We start from the raw sequence: 22,826 nt of genomic DNA on the forward strand, positions 1-22,826 counted from the left end.
GGTCAGCTGTGGATTGAGGGCAGAGAGGAATTGGCAGTGTATGTGCTGGGAAAGTGACCAGGCCAAATGGCCTACGGAAATGGAATATTCCCCCACAGACCATAAGGGAAAATGGGAAGCTAGTGGCCTCCACTTCCTCCATCCGATCATCAGTGGCCTGGAAGAAGCACACTCTGAAAATATCATGAGCAAAATTGGTTGCGTTTGGTTTTAAAAGACAAGCCTTATCTTTCCTCTGAAATGAAAATGTGCTGCTAGAAGCCTTTGGGCTTCCTAACATTTGTATGAAAAATGGCAGATATTGAAGCAAGGACTTTGGGAATGACAGCTTCTGCTTTTTTTCCTATCTCTTATTCTTCCCAAGGTGAAGCACTTATTCAGGTGAGGCTTACAGTTCATTAGAACCTCAAATAGCAGACCCTCAAAACACTAGAAAGAGGAAAATTACAAGAAAATGAACAGGTCCAAAATGTATTCATATCCAGGAGACTTATAATGAAAACAGCATTTAGGATCAAGATCCAGAAGCAAAGCAAGATCAGTGTCATCATTCAAAGACTTAGTTATATCTACTGTACCATAACTGCTGAGGTCAAAAAGCACACTCATGCTACTCCTTAGAAAGATTTGTAAGGACAAGGGCTAAAACCAAAATCTTTTTCATTATCCACAACACTCTAATACCTACACCAGACCATAGATTGCATGGTTTTACAAGAATTACCAAATGTGGCTCAGAAAATAAGAAGTATACTTTGTGCTCAGAAAAGTAGAATTATATTTATATATATGTACGTATATAATTTTATAGCTCAAATTCTAAATTTTTATATGTAAATGTCATTTACTATGTATAAGATATATAAATATGTATGATAAATATAAAGATGTAAAGGAAAATGGTAGGCCTCAGTATACATATAATTTTAGTGTTTATATAATATATTCCTTTATTAAAATTACATGTATTTTCAAACTCACTATCTTACCTTACCTAAAGAAGTTCTTCTAGATTAAGTACCTCTTATTTAGTCATCCTACATTTTGAAAGAGTAAAACACTTAAAAGATTTTTGAAAGAAAAAAATTGTGTCATCAGATCCATTTTAATAAGGCTGACTAATGTTACTAAGTATATAGCACTGTCTAATACCAAATTACAGTCAAAATGCATTACTAAGAAAAGATGATAACCCCGACTATAATTTTAGTTTTGTCAGCTATAAAAGCTAGATATGATTCCTGGCCTACATTTTTCTGGAAATATCGTTCATTATCTGTTCATCTGTCTCAGAGAGTCAATGCCTTGTGCCACCACCATTTTGATACCAATCTGGTCCTAGCAAGGCCGAGGTATAAAGGTGGCATCTCTTAGAAAAACTTCTCACATCCGGTGTGATACTTAAACTCTATGTGTAATCCAAACACTAGCTTCTCCCTGCTCTCCTTAAAAGGGCCTTTTTTCTTTTATTTTTAAAGAAAAGGGGAGTTGTCATCCATCTACTCCAGAGTCATCCACTTGGCACCTCCTTTTCTGCTTTGTGAGTTCCTGCTCTAGGCCACCCCCTGTGGCCATGTCTTCCTCCCTGTGACAATGCTGTCATGGAGCAGGGAAAGGTGATACAGGGTGGGCCACACTCCCTGTAGAGACCTGCCCTCGATTCACCCACAACGGCAGGTGAGAATGTGTTTTAAGACTTTACTGACCAGCTGGGGCTAACCTAATGGCATTATGAGGTAGAAAATACTTTTTAACTAGATGCTAAATATGACTCCTCTCCTAGTCCAAAGGGCATTAAACACTTCATGGAGGAGGGTGGGGTCCTTTTGAGGGCACATCCCAGTTCTCAGCCCTACTCCCGGGCCCACTCTCTTCTGTCCCTTCCAGAGAGAATGTGAGACCCGCTTCTTCAAATATGGTCAGTATACAGCTTTCCTTCCATAGTGGGAGAACTCTACCGTCCGCTCTCAGGGTTGGTGCCATGCTAGGGCAAATCACCTTCTGAGGTGGGTGCTCTTTGAGCCCTGCCCAAGTCCCCTGGGATCCTGTCTACAGTTTCTCCACCCTCTTCCCTTGGCTTCTGTGTGCTTTTGCTTCTAATGGTCTGTACCAGAGACTCTTTTCGGAAGACAATTCTCAGGTTGTTGGAACAGCTTTGAAGAGCTAGAAAGAACCAGGGATAGACAAGGACAGGAGTGTGAAAACCTAGCTCTCTGGCCTTAAATTGGGACAAACTCTGAGGCATAACTCACACTTCAGAGTTCCCCCTCAGGGCTAGGCGGAGGCTGGGTCTGGCTGAGGTCACATCTTCGGCTTCCTCCTCTTCCCTGTCCTGCATCTGTAACCCCTTTACGGTATCACTGGAAGCGCTTAGTTCAAAAAACCACTTGCAGGTGAATCCTCAATTCAGGGCCTTCTACCAGGGAACAGACCTAACGTACCTCTCCACCCATTTTCAGGTATAGTCAAAGGCTCTATAATTCTCTAGCAGTACATTCCCAAAGCCCAGCAGACCAGCCCAGGGGCCCTGGTGTGATATGTCAAATCCTTTTGAGTTCTCTTTCCATCAGAGTGAGGTGAAACTGTGCCCCTTTACGACTCCAGTCCCCAGTGGGTAAATTCTGGGTAAACATTTGTCCCTAGGACAAAAGACACTTCTTAGCAATAGTAGATTTAAATTGTATTATAGAGGACAAACTTTCCCAAAGCCAATGCAACTTGCAAAGAGGTGCTCTACTCAAAATTAGATTATTTAATTAGGCAGAGCTGGTTCGACTTCCCTCCTCTCCCTCCTGCCCAGATACCGGTGGTACATAGGAAATATACAGAGAAAATAAGCCCATTGCATGCCCTACCGGAACAAGCCATCCACCCTGAGGGCCATTTTTATTTTTTTTTTTAACTTAAAAAAATTCTTTTAATGTTTATTTATTTTTGAGAGAGAGAGACTGTACGAGCAGGAGGGGAGCGGAGAGAGGGGGAGACACAGAATCCGAAGCAGGCTCCAGGCTCTGAGCTGTCAACACTGAGCCCAACGCAGGCTCGAACTCACAAACCGTGAGATCATGAACTGAGGCGAAGTCAGATGCTTCACGGACTAAGCCACCCAGGGGCCCCTGAGGGCCATTTTTAGTAGTGCAGAGACTCAGTGGGGGCTCTGAGCTGAATAATTCTCTTTTGTCTGGTCCAGTGGTTCTGAAAATGTGGTGCCAGGACCAGCGGCATCTGGGAACTGGTTAGAAACACAAATGCTCTGGACCCTACCCCGGACCTATTGAATCGGAAGCTCTGGGGATGGAGATGGGCCCAGTGATTTGTGTTTTAACAGGCTCTCCAGGGATTCTGATGCACGCTTTAAGTTGAGAACCACTGCTTTGGTCAAATCAGGCATCTTCTCTCTTTAATCTCTGTAAATATTTTTTCAAATTCTCAGGAGAGATAGTGTGACTGTTACCAAGAGGTTTCAATCCTTGACATAACCATCCCTGTCAAAGAGACAGGGGGAGTAAATCCAGGGGAACTCTGTGAATTAGGAAGCTGCCACGGCATGCGACTGTTGCGTCCACCATTATTCACTGGTCTGGGAGTCACGGACACAGTCATCTGTGAGATACTGGAATACGATCAATGAGGTCTCCATGACAGTGATTTCAAAAAATAGAAATGCAGCAAGTTTCTCTGCTTTAGATTGTTTGGTAGAGCCTAATATTGAGATGAGTACTCCTCTAGTGTGTGTGTGTGTTTTTAACTTTATAAATGTTCATTTATTTTCAAGAGAGAGAGACAGAGACAGAGAGCAAGCGGGGGACAAACAGAGAGGGAGACACAGTATCTGAAGCAGGCTCCAGGCTCTGAGCTGTCAGCACAGGGTTCGATGATGGGCTCGAGCTCCTGGACCATGAGATCATGACCTGAGCCAAAGTCGGATGCTTAACTGACTGAACCACCCAGGTGCCCCATAACTGGAAGTTTGGCCATCTTCCTCCAGTTCCCCATACAATACAATACGATATTCCATTGTATGTATATACACAGCTTCTTTATCCATTCATTCATTGATGGACAAGAAAGGTTTTTCACTGAAATCTTAAATTGATTCTCCCTCACAAAGGAGACGTGTGTGGTAGCTTTTTCCGGTCTCAGAAAAAAAAAATTTAATCATTAAAATCTCTTGTTTTACTGAAAGGAATTTATACTATTTCCTGGGCTCTCTAACCCTTTGTGAAGCTCCAGCTGATGGGAGGACAGGGCATGTTGTGAGGGGAGGTATGTGAAGACTGAAAAGTGAGAGTGTAGAGGGGCCGGGGGAGCAGAAGAAACATGAAGAAAAGGGGAGCTTGTGCTGGGGGCAGGGCATTCTGTACCTTTGCCAAGCAAATACATTGGGGATGGGAAGACAGAGAATGCTATATGCCTGCTTAGAAGGGGTGTTTTAAGTTAAGAACCATTTATTTTAAGAGGCAGAAATGTAAAACTATCATTTCAATCACCTCCTAGGAGTGGAAGCATACAGCTAATTTATAAGTAGAAAAAGTAAGACACATCGAAGGAAACCATAACGTACCACGCCAAAATATGCCACCTTGACATAAGAATTGTTCTGAGCTGAAAGCAGGTAAGAAACTACAAAAGAAGAAATAGTTGTCTGTCCTCCCCACATCCACCTCAAATTAGGGCATAAGTTTCCCTTTGTGGGGGTGTTTCCCCTCCCTCTCCCATTCTAGAGGAGAACAGCCATTACCACTGGAGACAGAAAGTCAGCCCTGAGGTGTACCAGCGGAACAGCCCTTACTAACTAACCCCTATCTTTCACTTGTTGCCCCTATATAGTTACCATCCCACAACTTACTGCTCCCAGAAGCCCAAACTTCTTTTCTTTTGTCTCGTCCCTTTTCCACAAACTCATTTTGTTTTTGTTAAAATGGTATATAAGTTCCTGGGTCTAACTGCCTCCTTGGGATCTTCATTTCTTTTTCGGTGAGGCACCCATATCACGTAGGTAATAAACCTTTCCTCCCGTTAATCTGCCTTTTGCCAGTGTAATTAGCAGGCCACAGACAGAGGGTCTGAGAGAGTAGAGGAAAGGTGTCTCCTTCCCTACAATATTGTTTTGGGTACTAGAGAAGTGGTTTTTCTTCAGGTGTGGGAAAAAACACACTCAAGTTGTTGTTTTAATAAGTTTTGGAGTTTATCTTCCTTTTCTATTTTGTGTGGGTTCATTCTGGGGGGTTTCCTTGATTTTTCCAGTTATTGACTGGGATGATTCAGACCATCCCAGGCTTCCCTGCATACAGCCTTTGGGGGGAACAACGATAAAGGAAATATGAAGACTTTGAGACACAGCTCTAGGTTGAGTTCACTGTTGGACAAGATAGGAAGAACCTGACTAACTCCAGCAGGCTTATGTCCTATGTGACAGAGTCCCCAAACTGTGAAGGAATACTTCAAAGACAACTGAAGCCATGAGGATTTACTCAAATTAGAAACCACACAAGGAAGAACAGCTCACATGGTGACCCTCTTGGACAAAAAGCATGGGTGGTACTTATGGAAGCAAAGCCGGCAAGTTTCCTGAGGGTGGACTGGTTGACTAATACCTAGCTTGTCAGTTCAAGATTGCTTCATTGGAATGAAGCTGCTCAAGGGCCCTTTACTGAATCCCAAGTCTGGTTGTAGTTCTTAGGAACTGTGCTTGCCCTAAGATCTTTTACATACAAATAAGCTCTACGCCCAATGTGGGGCTTGAACTCAAGACATCTAGATCTAGAGACTTATGTTCTACTGACTCAGCCAGACAGGCAGCCAGGATGGCAGAGATTCTTTTCTTGACCAAACTTTCGTCAGGCCCCTGAACCTTCTCCCAGGCCCATCTGTGCACTTCCCTGTAGAATCCAGTGTTGGCAAAAACCCTGCTAAGTCCGTTTAACCAGAATCCCCCCCCCACCTCCATTCCTGATCACGTTTCTCATCCTCCACCATCCCCCAGGCGATGCCTGATCACCCTGGCCTGTCTTTGGTACAGAATCCTGTTGGGTCTGTTTAGCCAGCATCCCCCATACCCGCGATGCTTCCTCTTAGTCCTTTTCCACCCACTGACCTGCACCCTGCTCCTTGGCCACAAGTTCCCACGTGCCCATGCTGTATTCGGAGCTGAGCCCCATCTGTCTCCCCCCGCCCCCACCCCGGGAAATCCCATTGCAGGGGTGCCTAGACCTGTCGTGATGCTTCTGAATAAGGGCTGCCTTTCCATCTTTGTAACAGGCTGTGGGAGGGGCCTTGAGTCACATGATCTCCCAGAGCTACAGCATCCCCAAGGGATTTGCTGTAATGGGACTCGGGGCCTGATCACGGGAAAGACACATCAAGTCTCAGGGCAGGCGATGGAGGGTTAACCAGAGGTGAGGCCAACAAACAACGTGTCCTCACCTTCACGTGCTCCCTGAGGTCCCTGTTCTCTGGCCGGTGCCTCTAACTAGCTGCAGCAGGGGAGAGGTGGCAAAATCTAGAGCTAGCCCTCGATGGGTATGGCACACACCAGTTTGCTAGTTGTAAATTAGCTCAATTACCTTGCAATTAACTGAACTCTCTTCTTCCACGAGCATATCTTAGGCTGGCCATGAGTTTTCTCAGCGTGTGCATCTAGGTCAGGCGGCTGCAGGGGAGGGCAGCCATCGGAGTCCTTATAATCAGCCAGTGTGCTCATTAACGCGCTTGGAAGGCTCCAAGGACAGTGTGCACTCAGAGCAATTGTTTTTTAAACCCCCCATCTTGTGGCAAGACCAGGCAATTAGGGGGCGCAAGTGAAGGGGATGGCTGAACCACAACCGCGCTAAGCGCTGCCAGGCCAACTGACGCACGCTCGGATACACGCGCGGCCAGGCTGAGAACCTCGAGCAGTGCACCTGTGGCCAGGAGGCCTCGGGGTTCACGTGATGACGGGTAAGGAGCAGGCCACAACCTCCGTCTTGGGCCGTGGTGGCTCTAGAGGTGACGCGAGTGTGCGCGTACGCTGCGGCACACACACAACTCACACGAAACTGGCCGCTTCACTCGGATGGAGGACCGTTTCGCTTGTCCGTCCAGCCAGATATACCACGGAGCACGCGTCTCTGCAGCACCGAGAAGGGATGGCCAACTTCTCCCACTGAGCTTCGGTCTTGATTTCGCCTGACTCTTGATTTCGCCTCAGGTCATGATTTCACAAATTTGTGAGATCGAGTCCCGTGTCGTTGGGCTCTGTGCTGTCAGAGCAGAGGCTGCTTGGGATTTTCTCTCTCTCTGTCTCTCTCTCTCTCTGTCTCGCTCTCTCAAAATAAATAAATAAACATTTAAAGAAAGAAAGAAAGAAAGGAAAGAAGGAAGGAAGGAAAGAAGGAAGGAAGAAGAAAGAAAGAAAGAAAGAAAGAAAGAAAGAAAGAAAGAAAGAAAGAAAGAAAGAGAAAGAAAGAAAACTATGCTTTGGCCGTCCAGTCTGGTACTTAGCCTAATTTCGGGCAGGTGGGGGGTGGGAAAAAGAGACACGGGGAGGATGTGTAAAAGAGTTAAGAGACTAAACTTGATTTCAAGCCCCCTTGAGGCGCTCCCCAAGTATCCGTTTGCCCAAAGATGGTTGATATGCAAGTAGAAAAGTATTCTTGTCTGTCCCTGAACCAGGGTCATCTTTCAGGAGCTCTGAGTGAAAAAGGCTTTAGTCCTCTTTCAATACAATGTATCTACTGTTCATGTAATTGTCATAATTGCCATTGGTTAAAATCCACATTGATTTTATTTTATTTTTTAATTTTTAAAAAATCTTTATTTATTTTTGAGGGAGAGAGAGAGAGACAGAGCACGAGCAAGGGAGGGGCAGAGAGAGAGGGAGACACAGAACCCGAAGCAGGCTCCAGGCTGCGAGCCGTCAGCACAGAGCCCGACGCGGGGCTCGAACCCACGAACAGTGAGATCATGACCTGAGCTGAAGTGGGACGTTTAACTGACCGAGCCACCCAGGCGCCCCAACCCACGTTGATTTCATAGTTGTGTGAAATTCGGGACTTTCGCCGATCTGTCTTGTCTTCTTTTCCTTTGTGAGGCTTTTCCATGAACCCCTATTATCGCCACGTCTCACACAAACGTCAAGAGACTCTTTTCAAAACCTGTCCCAAAAGGCCGGCACACCTCAAGGCAACAACGTTAGTGGAAAACAAGGGCCCATCCGCGATCTACGACCCGCACACCTCACCCCAAAGCCATCCTTAGGACCTTGGCGGTGGTCTCACAGGGAGGGTGATCGCGGAAGTGCGCTGCCATCAGCCGGGACAACAGTCCCCGGCTCCATCACATGCAAAGCACCTTTCCCAACAAATAGTTTAATCCTGAAGTGCAATTCACAGACAATACGACTTGCCTACCGCATCGTGTGTAAAAACGCCCTTCCTGTGACACACGGGGAAGTAACAAGTTAAAGACTTAAGTGTCAGGAAGGCATGCCAGGTGCACGTCTGACGACCGTCAGGCAGGAGATCAGTGGCAGATTCAAGGAAGGAGGACATCTGACGCCTGCACCAGATTAGATTCGGCGAGCCTCCACGTAGGCAGGCAGGAGCTACGGACGCGGACTCGCGGTTGGGGGTTGGGGGTGGGGGGTGGGGGGCGGGGTGTGCCACAGCGGCGACGGGCACCGGGAGCAGCCCTGCCGTTCCCGACGGGAGACGCAGAAACCGTGCACAATTCTGGGTGAGGCGCTGGCCAAGAAGAGAAGCGCACAGCTTGCGCCGCTTCCCCGACAGCCGCATTCCTGCGCGAATTGGCGTGGACTCGAACCGTGGCAGAAAGTAGGTTATTTGTCGGGCCGTTGCTTCTGCTTCGGTGGCGTGCTTTCCGCGTTACGGGGAAAGGAAAGGTCCGGCCCTGCGGCAGCAGCGGAAGTGCAGGCTGCGGGGCCTCGTGGCCCGGAGGCGCAGGCAACAATAGGATGAGGCTTGAGGCCTGACGCCTGAGCCTGACGCCTGCGGCCTGCAGGGAGCGCGCATGCGCAGGAGCGGGTAGTCGGCTGCTCCGGGAGGGAGGGGGGAGCTGGGGGGCGGGGGGAGGGCGGGGGGGCTCACCTCCACTTCCGGCCCAGCCCGCGGCCGCTCCAGAGCCGCGCGGTGGCGGCTCCGACACGTGTTGTTGGCTTTGGATACCCAGATCGCAGGTATGTCGTGCGGTGCTTTCCCGGCGCGCGTTTCTTGCCGTCCATTTGGAAGTTAGGCTGGTGGCTGCACTGTGGAGTGGCGGCGTCTGCAAGACTCTACCTCTAGCTCGACGTGAAAGACGGGACCTTCACCCGGCTCTTCAAGGCGCTTGCACTTGCGCTTGCCCTTCTCTTTAGGGCCCCTGTTGTGCCACGATGCAGCAGGCTTTAGAACGAGCTCTGGACCGTGCGGAGTATGTCATTGCCAGTGCCCAGCAGAGGCCTCCTAAAAGGAAAGGCTCAGCGAGTGGGGGAGCATCTCTGGATGAAAAACTTTATGACCTATATGTGGAAGAATGCGGGAAAGAGCCTGAGGCTACGGAGGAATTAAGAAGCAACGTGAACTTGTTGGAGAAGCTCCTGAGGAGAGAGTCGTTGCCGTGCTTAGTGGTCAACCTATACCCAGGAAAGGAGGGATATTCGCTGATGCTCGAGGGCGAAAATGGATCCTATTCGGAGACCATTCGACTGCCTTATGAAGAAGGGGAGTTGCTCGAATACTTGGATGCTGAACAATTACCTCCTGCTCTGGTGGATCTCCTGGAAAAATCTCAGGTTAACTTTTTTCACTCTGGGTGTGTCATAGCCCAGGTACGGGACTACAGGCAGTGCAGTCGGGAACCTCCCGGCTACGCGAGCAGGCATGTTCTCCTGCGGCCAACGATGCAGACGTTAGCCTGCGACGTGCAGTCCATGAGCAGCGATGACCAGACCTGGACCCAGGAAGACAGGCTTTTGCTGGAGAGCCAGCTGATCTTAGCTACGGCCGAACCGCTGTGTCTTGATCCTTCTGTATCAGTAGCCTGCACTGCAAACAGGCTGCTCTATAACAAGCAAAAGATGAACACTGGCCCCATGAAAAGGAGCTTCAAGAGGTATTCTGCACCCTCCCTGAACCGGCAGCAGGAGCTGTCTCATCGTCCACCTCCTCCTGAGCTGAGAGTATGGGCCTCTTGCAAGAAAAGCAGAGAAAGGCAAGCAGGTCCGCAGCACGACCTCAAAATTTCTAAAGCGGGGAACTGCGTCGATATGTGGAAACAGAGACCCTGTGACTTGGCCGTACCTTCTGGAGTGGACGTGCAGAAATACGCCAGAGGGAAGAAGTCCGCCAGATACGATGGCTCGCCACCGACGGCCTGGCCAGCCCACAAGGTAGAAGGTGATTCCGTATTGGGCTATGAAGCTGGCGGCGAGTCTCAGACAGCGCAGCTGACTTCCATGCAGCCGCCGGATGACCCACCTTTGTCTGGAAGAAGAAGGCCCTGCAAAGAAGCCAGACGTGAGGGACAGGGGTCTCCTCCGCACTCCTCCACAGACGACCATCCAGACAGTGTCCGGCCTGGCTCAAAGACGGATGCTGGGACGGAAGCCATTCGGTCAGCTGTCTTGGTCCAGCGCAAGGCCAAGTGTCCCGCCGCCGCGTCACACGGCTCCAGTGGCTCAGCCAGCCTCAGCCAGCCGCCTCCCGGGAAAGAAACAGCACAGCCTGAGACGGTGTCGGTTTGGTCTTCAGTCCTGGGGAAGGGAGTCAGCCATCCACCTCTACGCTTCAGACTTTCCTGGAGCTCAGGAGGGACTCGGTCAGGCAACAGTTTCACCCCAGTGGAGGCAAGCGGCTTCTTTAAATCTCCAGCTCCTGCTCCTGCTCCTGCTCCTGCTCCTGCTCCTGCTCCTGCTCCTGCTCCTCAGCCCCCGAGTCTTTCCCAGAATTCGTCTGTGGACGTGAATCGAGTGAGCATGTTTCCCGCAGCCGCCCTGTCCAGCAGCAGCTCGCCACAAGGAACCCTGGCCCCCCCGGTCACGGCCAACTCCCAGCAGTCCTCTGCGGGAGCGACTCGAGGTAGCCCGCTTCCTGCGGCCACACCGTCCACCGCCGGCTCATCACAGACAACCCTGGCCCCCCCGGTCACAGCCAACTCCCAGCAATCCCCTGTGAGAGTGATTCGAGTTAGCCCGCTTCCTGCAGCCACACCGTCCACCGCCGGCTCATCACAGACAACCCTGGCCCCCCGGGTCACGGCCAGCTCCCAGAAGCCCTCTGCGAAACAGGTGACTCAAGTTAGCATGCTTCCCGCGGCCACCCTCTCCACTGCCGGCTCATCACAGACAACCCTGGCCCCCCCGGTCACGGCCAGCTCCCAGAAACCCTCTGCGAAACAGGTGACTCAAGTTAGCATACTTCCTGCGGCCACCCTCTCCACTACCGGCTCATCACTGACAACCCTGGCCCCCCCGGTCACGGCCAACTCCCAGCAATCCCCTGTCAGAGTGATTCGAGTTAGCATGCTTCCTGCAGCCACACCGTCCACTGCCGGCTCGTCACAGACAGCCCTGGCCCCCCCGGTCACGGCCAGCTCCCAGAAGCCCTCTGCGAAACAGGTGACTCAAGTTAGCATGCTTCCCGCGGCCACCCTCTCCACTACCGGCTCGTCACAGACAGCCCTGGCCCCCCCGGTCACGGCCAGCTCCCAGAAGCCCTCTTCGAAACAGGTGACTCAAGTTAGCATGCTTCCCGCGGCCACCCTACCCACTACCGGCTCATCACAAAGAAGCCTGGCCACCCAGGTCACGGCCTGCTCCCCTGGCCTCAACATCATCCAGCTGGCGGGCCCGGTCTGTGGAGCCCAGGCTTTGGCGAGGGGTTCCAGCCCCGGGCAGGGCTCTACCGCTGGGGCCACAGATCCTGCGGGAATCCAGCCCGGCAGCCTGCCCTCGGGAGCTCGGCCACCAAATGCAGTGCGCACTGCAGCACAGGCTGCGTCTCCAGTCCGCGTTCAGTTTTTTTTAAAAAATGCTTCAGGCCTCAAGCCGGTGACTCTGCTGGAGCTTCCGCAAGGTTCGCCCCCTTTGAACGCCCAGCAGCAGCCAGAGCAGCGGCTCTATCAGTTGATTCCACAGGAACAACTTCAGCAAGCCTCCGCTTCTGGTCCTTGGCAGCCAGTGCCACGGGGTCCTGGTGCCCGAGGCCCAGCCCCTCCAGACACGGCCTCACCTGCTCAGCAAGCCGTTGTCCTGAACCGCCTGGGACGGGGACGGGGACGGGGACAGGGACAGGGGAGTTTGCTGCAGCCCCAGGCAGCTGTGTTGTCTCTGCTTGGCTGTGCTGCAGAGAACCAGGGAAGAGCCGGGCCGAGCGGCCCTCGGCACACGCTGCAGCTGTCCCCTGCCTCGCAGCCGTGGCCACAGCAGCAGGCGCAACAGCACAGAATCTTGCAGCACCCGGTGGCCGTGACAACAGTAGCCACCCAGACGGCTCAGCCTTCTTGGGACCAGCGGGCCGCAAGCCAGTCCGAAGGTAAAAGGAACAGAGGCCCGCCTTCCCCTCCCAGATCCTGAGTCTCGCTTATTTCCTCTCTTTTTAAAAACACCAGAGCGTCGGCCCAGGTGAACTCCGAGGTTTTCCTTCGTTTGGGGTTTTTTGGTTTTTGCTTTTTTAATGTGTCAGCAGCATCTTACCTTTAGATGTACGAACTCTGTACAGAAGCACAACCTCGTGAGTTTTGCACAGAAACAAGGCAGTGATTTAAGAAACTGGGATCGTTTTGCTGAAAGTGATCGAAGTGCCCGGTTCAGTAGTGCTCAGTACGTTCACACTGCTGCGCAGCACGTCTCTAGAATTGCTTTCATCCTGCAGAAGCGACGCTCTTGTCCCCGTCAAGCACCAGCTCCCCATTTCCCTCTCCCCCAGCCCAGGCATGCACGCTATCATTTTCTGTGTCCGCGAGTGTGACTGCTTTAGAGCCTTCGGATAAAGTGCACTCGTGGAACAGGAGGTGTCCTTCTGTGACTGGCTTACTTCACTTAGCGTAACGTCGTCACCGTCAAGGCTCACCCTTGACGCGTTGTAGCGTGGACGGGAAGGCCATAGGTTTTTATGGGGCGCCTGGATGGCTCAGTCGGTTAAGGGTCTGGCTTCAGCTCAGGTCATGATCTCGCGATTTGTGAGTTCGAGCCCCGCATTGGGCTCTGTGCTGAGAGCTCGGAGCCCGGAGCCTGCTTCAGATTCTGTGTCTCCCTCTGTCTCTGCCCCTCCCCTGCTCATGCTCCCCCCCCCCCCCGCCCCCATCTCTCTGTCTCTCTCTCAAAAAATGAGCGAACGTTAAAAAAAAATTTTAATGGTGTCACTGCACATAATCGGTACTGAACTGACCTATTAATGTTTATCTGTTCTTGAGAGAGAGAGAATGCACGAGTGGGGGGAGAGTCCGAGAGAGAGGGAGACACAGAATCCGAAGCAGGCTCCAGGCCCTGAGCGGTCAGCACAAAGCCCGACGGCGGGGCTTGAACCCCCAAACTGTGAGGTCATGACCTGAGCCGAAGTCGGGTGCTTAACCAACTGAGCCACCCACTTCAGCCGCCCCTGAAGTGACCTGTTAAATAGGAGAAACACCTTTCAGAAGAACGTCGTTTGGTGTGTGTCAAAAAGGTTCGCGTGCAGCGTATTAAATGCAATCCTTACGAATTAGTTTTGAAAGAAACTGTGAAAACTACCAAAAGATGATGCTTGTCAGGCTCATATGGAGGATGTGGGAGCCCTCCCAACGTGCAGAGTGGCTCAGGGGCGCCCGTGTTGGGGGCGGTCCACAGGCTGAGCTCAGCCCTTCTCCTCCAGGTACAATCACTGGGCCTGAAAAGGCACTTGTGGGAGGTCTTTGCTTTCTCCCTATCAAATCATTTGCTTGTTTTAGAACTCCAGGTTATTTGCAGAAATTGAACAGCTAAACATTTGAAAATGAGTTTTCTTTGTTTGCTTTTCAAGCGTTTGCTACCTTGGTCACTTCTGACGTGGAATCCCCCCCCCCGGCCCCCCACCCATTCCTGCCTGTCCCCTCCCGGTGATCATCACTTGTTCGGCAGCCCCTGCTCCCTCGTGTCTGTTCCTTCTGTCTTGTGTCAGTGGGGCTCAGCAGATCCCCGAAGTTCGTTCTCTTTCGCCTTTCTTTTTATTGAGGTGTAATTCACAGAAGCGACAAGGAACCATTTTAAAGTTACGGCCGCGTGGCATTGAATGCCTTCACGTTGCCGTGCGACCACCTCTTCTATTTCCAAAACGTTTTCATCACCCCTGAGAAATCTCTGTAGCCACTAGCACGGGGGTCCCGTCCTCCCCTCCCCCAGCCCCGGAAACACCAATCTGCTTTCTGGTCTGTGGACTTTCCTGTTCTAGATGCTTGCCAATGATGGAGTCAAATGGTATGTGACCTTTTTTGTCTGGCCTCGTTCACTTGGCCTAGTGTTCAAGGTTCCTCTTCGGTGTGACACGGATCGGGCTTCGTCCATTCTTTCATGGCTGAATAATAGTCCCTTGTCAGCACAGACCGCATTTAGCTCCTCCGTTATCCACTGATGGACACGGAGGTTGCTTCCAGCCTTTGGGCGTTGTGAACGGTGTTGCCAGGATCATTGGCGTTTGAGAGCTTCGTCTGTTTTGTTCCCTTGCCATTTCCAAAGGGCAACCTGTCCACATAAAATTTGTTTTCTACGTACACACGCATGTGTCCCTGCCTCTTGCCCTAAGAAAGAAGGGAAATGTGGCCTGGCAGTTCCAAAAGAGATGAGTGACAAGGCGGGTAACCGGTGGGTGACTCCCACGTGATCGACCCGGCTGTACTAATGTGCTACGGATCCTGGCGAGGGAGGATTTTGGCCAACTTCAAGCAAACAAGTCAGATGTGCCACGTGAGTGACAGGGAGCCCACGAGAGCTTTGTGTAACCCATCGTGGACATCTTTGGGTGTGGTGGCTGCGCTTTGAAGAAGTGAACTTGCTCAGGAGAGTGTGTGCTAGGCCTTGGGAACCAGCTAGACACCCGTGCTCAGAATCTCACCTGATTCGATGTACTTGTTTCCTTTTGCCCTCTATCTGGCCCTTTTTGTAGTGGTGACCCTTGAACCGTGTGGGGGTTAGGGGCGCCGATTCCCCACGAAGTCAAAAATCTGTGTGTAGCTTTTGCGTAACCAAAAACTTAATCCCTAATAGCCTACTGTTGACCAAACACCTTACCGATCACTTAAACAGTCGAGTAATATATTTTGTACGTTATATGCGTTACAGACTGTATTCTTAGAATAAAGTAAGTAGAAAAAATCAAATGTTAAGGCAATTATTAGGAAGAGAAAATATTGTGTGGCATGTATCAAGTAAAATCTGCATATAAGTGGGCCCATACATTCAAACCCGTGTTGTTCAAGGTTGAACATTTTGCAGGGAGACACCAACTGAACTTGTGCTTGAGCAATGTGATGCTCCCCTCCTGGACAAGCAAATAAATTCAGCTTTGTGTCAAATCACCATTTGGTGGCCTTTATTTCCTTGTAAAGATCCTTCCGTAGGCTGCAACTTCAGCCAGGTTCCCTTTTGAGGATATTAACTGGCTGTGTGTTGTGAAGGACCTTTACATTGATTTGAGTATCTTGAGAGCTTGGAGGCTCTTCCCTCCCCAGGTCAAATTCATCATCTTAGTCTGAAATTAGGTCACGCAGGTTCTGTCTTTATGAGGTCAGGGCCCATCACAGGCCATGGTTGTGTGAAAGTTGGTGGCCTCAGAATGCACAGGGAGCAGAGAAGATGACACAGGAGATGGTCATCCAGGAAAATCCAGGTGAGGCTAGTATAGCAGGACATGTCTGGCAGTTGGGGCCTCTGTCACAGGAAGAACTTTGGCAACAGATTCTATTTTTTGAGGCTCTCTGCAAGTGCAGGGAGGAGTCTGGTTAGGTCACCGCTGTCCAGTAGAAGTATAATTTGGGCCTGATATATAATTTGAAATTTTCTAGTAGTCACATTTTAATATGTAAACAGGAGAAATTGCCCTTAATAATTAATTTTACTTGATAGATGGAAAAGGTTATCATTTCTACATGTAATTAATAATATACTTAATGAGATATTTTACATTGTTTCATTTTTACTAAATCTTCAAAATCCAGACAGTTAAAGCCTTTCTCAAGTCAGATGCTAGATTTTCACCAAAAATACTTGATCTGTACTTAGATTCTACGGTTGAAAATGTAGATTCACCTTCCAAATATACTTAGAAGTTTTCCAATAATTGGGTCAAGGACCAGTTATTAAATTTAAATTAGTAAAAAAAAAATACTTCCTCAGTCTCACTAGCCACGTTTCACGTGGTCAGTTGCCACATCTACCTATGGTGCCAATTTGGTAGGGCAGTTCTAAATTTTTTTTTTTACCGTTTATTTATTTTTGAGACAGAGAGAGACAGAGCATGAACGGGGGAGGGTCAGAGAGAGGGAGACACAGCATGTGAAACAGGCTCCAGGCTCTGAGCAGTCAGCACAGAGCCCGACGCGGGGCTCGAACTCACGGACGCTCAACCGACTGAGCCACCCAGGCGCCCGGGTAGGGCAGTTCTAGAGGGACAAACAGCAGAGCAGATCGTAGAGACTAAGCCTCAGGCATGAACTGGCACCAGTGCTGGAGAAGAGGCAGGAACCAACCATCGGAGCACATGGTTGGAGGGGGGTGACCATTGCTGACTGTGTGTTCCGCCAGAGCTCCCAGAAACGCTCAGGGCTTCTGGTCACCTGGACCTGGAGCCGCGGGGAGAGAACAAGCGACCCCAGCCCTGGGGCAGGGCGGGGTAGCAGAGACCCGGAAAACGGGTCAGCTCTTTCCCAGGGTCTGCCCTGCCAGATTCAAAATGCTAATGAAGGGGGCTGAAACCCTCCCAGCAGTTTATACTCACCCATCCCACCTCTGCCCCTAGAGATCTTGGAACCTTTGGGAATTCGAGGCAGGAGACCCACCCCCTGCTGTTTCACTCTTCTTCCCTGTCCATTTTCTTGATCTCTTGCTCTTCAGCATGGATGAAGTCAGAGCAACCATGACTTGGTAATTGTGGGAGCTGGGGTGATGGGTACATGGAGGCTCACCATATTATTCTCACTACTTTGGCATATATTTGTTTTTTTTAAACTTTTTTTTTTTAACATTTATTTATTTTTGAGAGACAGAGCGCAAGCAGGGGTGGGGCTGAAAGAGGGAGATACAGAATCGGAGGCAGGCTCCAGGCTCGGAGCTGTCAGCACAGAGCCCCGAGATCATGAGATCATGACCTGAGCCGAAGTCGAAAGCTTAACCGTCTGAGCCACTCAGGCGCCCCTACTTTGGCATATGTTTGTGATTGGCTATATATATCCATTTGAACAGTCAAGTTCCTGATGTTCCCACAACCCCATTACACACCTTGCCCCATCCCAACCCTCGTCTTGTGCCAAAGTCCTGCCAGGCCTGGCCCTCGGCTTGCCCTTCCTTCTTTCCCGCTTCACTCTCATAAGCCGCAGGCAGCAAAGGGTGTGCGAGTTAATTGTTAAATTCAGTTCAACAAGTTCCTCATTAGGGACAAATTACCCGAGTTTGAAATCTGCTAATTTTCCAATCAGAGTGAGTGTTTGCACTTGTGATTTGGAAATAATTACCATATGGTAAAAGCAAAACCTATGTGGGGATGAAAGTAAAGGTGAGGGAGGACGGTGGCTTATTCGGGCTTCTTCCCCGGTAACTCGAGTTAGCATATGCAGATTAGCTGCGGTGCCTCTGCGCTTCGGATGGGAAGGCTCACCTGTGGCACTGTTTTGCAAAAGCTGTTTACTTCATGTGCTAATGCTCCTGAAAGGTGACCTTGGCCTTGAAGGGAGAGCGGTGTGGCCTTTAGAGGGCTGAATTGGTTCTGGAAAGAGAAGAGCCTTTTGAATTTAGCTCTTTCATCTAAAAATACATCTATACTTTTGCTTTCATTTGTCATCAGTCTAAAGCTTCTGCTTGAGTTACAAATGGAAACATTTCCTTGGGGGTGGAAGTGGTGGGTCTAAATGTCCTTTGGGTGATTTTGCAATGGATTGTATTGAGGGACAGCACATCTGAAAGCATTTGAAGAACTGTGGGGTAAGAATTGCTGGAGAATACCACCATGCTCTGAAGTGTAGAAATCTGGCCCATCAACTTTCAGTACTTTGGCCCGGTCTCAATTACTAATCTACTTCTCTATTAGTAGTTCAGGGCATTTGGAACCCTGTGGTAAAGAATAGACAAGGTTTCAGGTAAGGTACAAGCCAGTGCGGAAACATTCCTGCTGAGGCTTTGCTTTTCGAATTTGGAGCCCAGAAGAGCTTGTCTCCCCTGAGAAGGCAGCGACCCTGCCCCTTTCTGGTAACGGGAATTGTACAAGTTCTCAGGTTTCCCTTTTCACTTCAGCTGACAGGAAACTCAAAACCAAATGTGAAGCTGGAACCACCACGTTTACATTTATGGTTAGCTCTTCAGCATTCCCTTGCTCTTTAAAATTTTTTTTCTTTCTTTCTATTTTAGTAGTTCTTTTTACCTTTTTTCATAGACTGCTTCAAATTTTTTGTCAAAGGAAACTGGGAAACTAATGCCTCCCTACCATGGCAAACAAATATATAAATACATAGTAGCTTCTCTTTGTTTACATACCCTGCCTCTAATCTTTGAATAACGTTGCCCATTAGCTATTATTATCCCCTGAGGACTGAAGAAACTGAGGGTCAGATAGGCCTGGCCTGAAGCAGTACAAGTAGTAAGTGGCACAGTTGCTATTTTCCGTGTCCTTCTAAATCCATGCCTGTGCCTGGGTGCATGTAACTGATGTGTTGACAGGTCTCAACTCAGTGGTGGACTGTATACATGTAACTCTTGTTTTTTTCCAATCACTGCTTTCAACTGTGTGGCACCAAGCCTCTTTTCCCATTCTTTAATGACACCTTGGACATATCTCATAACTTGGAGGGTTATCTTGGTTGGTAAAGCTGGCCAATCCCAATCCCAATATTATATCTTCTGGTTTTAGGGTCAGAGAAGGGAGACAGAGAACTCCTGTGGATATGGTCCTTTTCCAGGTCTGATGCCATGATCTTGTGAGGTGCCCTGCAGGTCGGCGGGTTGGGGTGGGGGTGGGGGGTCTCTGCCTTGGAGGCCGTGCTGTTTTTCGTCTGGGTTCCTCCTTCCCCGGGGCATCCCTCAGCAAAGGGCAGCTTTGCCTGCTGATTCCCACGCCCTTCTGCCGGTTCTGTCTCCCATCTCCTGGACAGCCCTCTACGTAAGCCCTGTGCTCCTCCACATGGAGCTTTGGGAACTGCTAAGGTCCGTTTCCCAGCTCTGAAGGCTGGGAGTGATGGTCCCATTTTCTTTTCAGGCACATTACGCCTCAGTACTTTTGGAGCTTCTGACGTTTAGATGTTTCTTGACCACCAGGGGGCACCAGACTCCAGGTTCACGCACAACACATCAGTGAGCGTGTTTGTTAAGCCCGGGCAAAAATTCCCTCGCCCAGAGCTCCCAGGGCCGCAGAGTGGGCCTGCGGGTCTGTGCAGCTCAGCGAGGGTCCAGGCAGGAAACCGGGTGCCAACCTGCCTGTCCTGCAGACCTTCCCACTGCCCTCGAGCAGCTCTCTCAGGGCTGTCCCTTACCTGTCTCTCGGTTTGGGAGAGCAGGAGGGCACCGGTACATCTCCTCTCCCCTGGAAAAAGCAGCCTCTCACCAGGAACACTCAGCTCCCCTCCCTGTCCTCCCCGGCCCTGTCGTGTCGACATAGGTTGGTGGGTGGCGAGTGGGGGGTGGAGGTCGCAGGGAGCCGTAATGGGGGCCAGCTGTTCCATTTCTCAGTCTTTTTGTCTGAGAGCACGCGTCTGCTGGGTTGGAAGGCTGGAGCCCCTCCTCAGCATGTAGGCGCACCTGATGCTTCCTGATCGCAGCGTTGGGCTTTAGCAGCTCTGGCACCACCGGACAAGTCCTGTTGCACGCACGCCCACACACGCACGCACACGTACGCGCCTGCACGCACCCACAGCTTCCCGGCCGCCTTTTGTCGTCTCGATCCAGGGTCTCTGGCTTTGCCGTTCCAGTTTCCAATGGGAATGGGCAGAGGTCTATAGCTGGTGGGACAGTTTTTCGAAGGAATGTTTGGGGTGAGTTTTCTAAAGTGTCTGAGACTTGAGTGAGAAGCCCGTGGCGAAGGCGGCGGGGGGGGGGGGGTGGGGGTGGGGGGCGGGGGCAGCTCGGGAAGCTTTCGCCCTCCACCCCTATTACCGCTATGGGGGGCATTCTTTGATATGAAAAAGATGTTCTGGAAGAGTTGTGAAGTGGTACGCAAAAATAGCTTCACAGCAAATCCCTTCATGCCCCGCCCCCACCCAGCAGGCTTACTCTTGGGTTCTAAGCAGCTCTTCACAGAAGTGTTGGAGCTTCTGTGCCAGAGGTGGAGGGGGAAGCGGGTGATTATAAGAAGTGGTATTTGGGGCTATGCATCTTCTTTACACTCTGAGAAACCAGAGTTATTTTGAAATTACTATTTTTGGCGTTGTTTGGAGAGTGTGGCATTTGAAGGTGCAATTATGGGGGCCTATGGTCATCGGTACTGATGAGGTCTAGGGTAAAACCACAGGAGTGGCCTCCTGGTGCAGGTGGTGAACACAATCACTGGAAAAGAGAAGGTCAAGGGAACCAGGGGCCAGACTATTGGCAGGCTCATCTATCTACGTGGCTGGAAATCACCAAGAACTCTTACAGTGTAGTGATGAGCCAGACCCTAGAATCTTCAAGGTGTGCAGGGATGTTGTTGACTTCCCGCAGTGGGGAAGAAGAATGGTTTGGTTTTAGGGGTCAGTTAGACCCAAGATATCCCTTAATACTGGTTGTGGGAGACTTCTTCAGTGTCATCTTTTAAATACTGAGAGCATGCTTACACGCAAGGCCTTTTGCTTCATACTTGGTGGAGTCAGGCACCTGTTCCATCTGCAGTGGGATTAAAGGTTACTCAGGGAAAACAGTTGGTAACTACATGCGGTGATCGATGTTGACTAGACTCACCGCGGTAATCATTTTGCAGTGTATACACATGTCAGATCATTATGTTGTGCACCTAAGAGGAACGTTATGGGTTCTATTTTACCACACATAGCAACCGACTCTGATATCCACGTATCTTAAGAGATAGGTTTCTCTACAAATAACACTCTAAAGGACAGCTTTATAGTAACAGAAAACAAAACAGGATCATGGCCTTTACTCACACCACCATCCTGGCCAGGACGGTGGGACAGAGACTTGAGTAAATGTTCCAGTTCTAAGTTTATGACATGGCACTGGCTTTGTGCCACACAATAGCGTCTGCCTCTCTGTACCTGTAGGAAGGCAACATTTTTTTCTGAGATTTTTCACCAGCAGTTGGGGTGGCAGTTTTAAGATTAAGCATTACAAGTCCAAGAAGCTTAAATCTTAAAATAGAAAAAAGAAAAAGGTCATAGAGAAGTTTAACAAATTAAATATGAAATGGATAACAGGTTGAACCACATGAAATTGGTGATGTTCGACCATTTTTGCCCAATTAAAATGGCAGTTTCATATGATTCAGTTGAGGATCTACAGTTTCAGTCTTGAATGCCCGGTGAGAAATAGGAAGTTAATTTGGTAGGTACTGGGGAGCCACCCCTGGAGGGAAATGCTATGATTGGAGCTGGTTTAACACAGTTGGTCCGGCAGGAATGTGAAGGAGGGACTGGAGGGGGAGAGACTGGATTAAACCTGACTTTCATACCCATTGACTTGAAAGATACCTCTACCTTTGCATCCATAGTACCAAACGATTGAGAAGCTAAATTTGCACTAACCTTCTAAGTTAAAGATGGAGAGTTTAAATGTCTCCCCAGAGATAGGCTTCCGTGGGTGGACGGGCTGTGAGAATGGTTTCTTATGCTCCAGTAGATCCAAATCTTGGCAAACTGTTCTACCAACTTGATTAAAACAACAATAACAACGACAGCAACACTCTCTTACCTACATCAAGGGGGAAAGGAGGCATCTTCGACCCATGGCTCTCCACGATGGCTTTCCCATCGCACAGAGCCCACGCGGCCTGCTGAGACACCCTTCCTGAAATGAATTCTCTTGAGAAACGTAGATTTTGTATCTGCAGATAATACTGTGGATGGAATTTTCAATTTTTAATACTTTTTCGAGGATAAGGCAGACTGACAAAGGAATAAAATCCCATGAGAATAAAATCACAGGGCTTTTTGGGCAAGCTTCCAAGTCACAGAATAGGCAAAATAGCAGGGACTACTCTTCACCGTTTCTCAAACTTTGGTGTGCATCCAGAATCACTGGAGGCCTTGTTAGAACGCGGACCGCTGAGTCTCACCCTCTGGATTTCTGATTCAGTAGACCCGAGTGGGTGGGGCTCGAGAACGTGCACCTCTAACATGTTCTCAGCTGAGGCTGATGCTTCTGGTCCTGGGACCACGCTTCGAGAATGCTGCTGTACTCTGACTGAGGAAAGGTCTGAATGTGCCTGAGGGAGGGGGGCGCTGCTTCCGGAGAAAGAAAGAGAAGCATGAAAGGTTAAAAAAGAAAAAAAGAAGGATAGAATACTCGGGTAACTGCTGTCATCCAGATACATCTGCGTGAGTGAGCCCTGAGAATTAGCATTTCTAGAAAGTTCTCAGATGCTGCCGCTGCTTCTGGGCCAGGGACCACCCACACTTTGAGAACCACAGTCTGTGTGCCAGTTACATGGCAGCCCTCGAGGGTGACTGCCCCATTTTCAGATTTAAACTTGAGCTATTTTTAGAGGAGC

The 22,826-nt window shown here is 49.8% G+C and overlaps 1 protein-coding gene and 1 long non-coding RNA gene across 2 annotated transcripts in view; both read left to right on the top strand.

Moving 5' to 3' along the window:
* The first annotated feature begins 9,145 nt into the window (after positions 1-9,145).
* LOC102964465 (transcription factor SPT20 homolog) lies at positions 9,146-12,550 on the top strand. The gene has a single exon (XM_042973934.1). It carries the CDS (start codon positions 9,371-9,373, stop codon positions 12,548-12,550), a length of 3,180 nt encoding a protein of 1,059 aa, XP_042829868.1. The 5' UTR covers positions 9,146-9,370.
* A 7,515-nt stretch (positions 12,551-20,065) lies between these two features.
* LOC102948645 overlaps positions 20,066-22,826 on the top strand; it is a 69,149-nt gene continuing 66,388 nt past the window's right edge. The window contains exon 1 of the long non-coding RNA XR_445809.3: positions 20,066-20,160. This is a non-coding gene — a long non-coding RNA (uncharacterized LOC102948645). The remainder of the gene's footprint in view (positions 20,161-22,826) is intronic.

The sequence above is a fragment of the Panthera tigris genome, chromosome X (assembly GCF_018350195.1).
Source record: "Panthera tigris isolate Pti1 chromosome X, P.tigris_Pti1_mat1.1, whole genome shotgun sequence".
Lineage (NCBI taxonomy): Eukaryota > Metazoa > Chordata > Mammalia > Carnivora > Felidae > Panthera > Panthera tigris.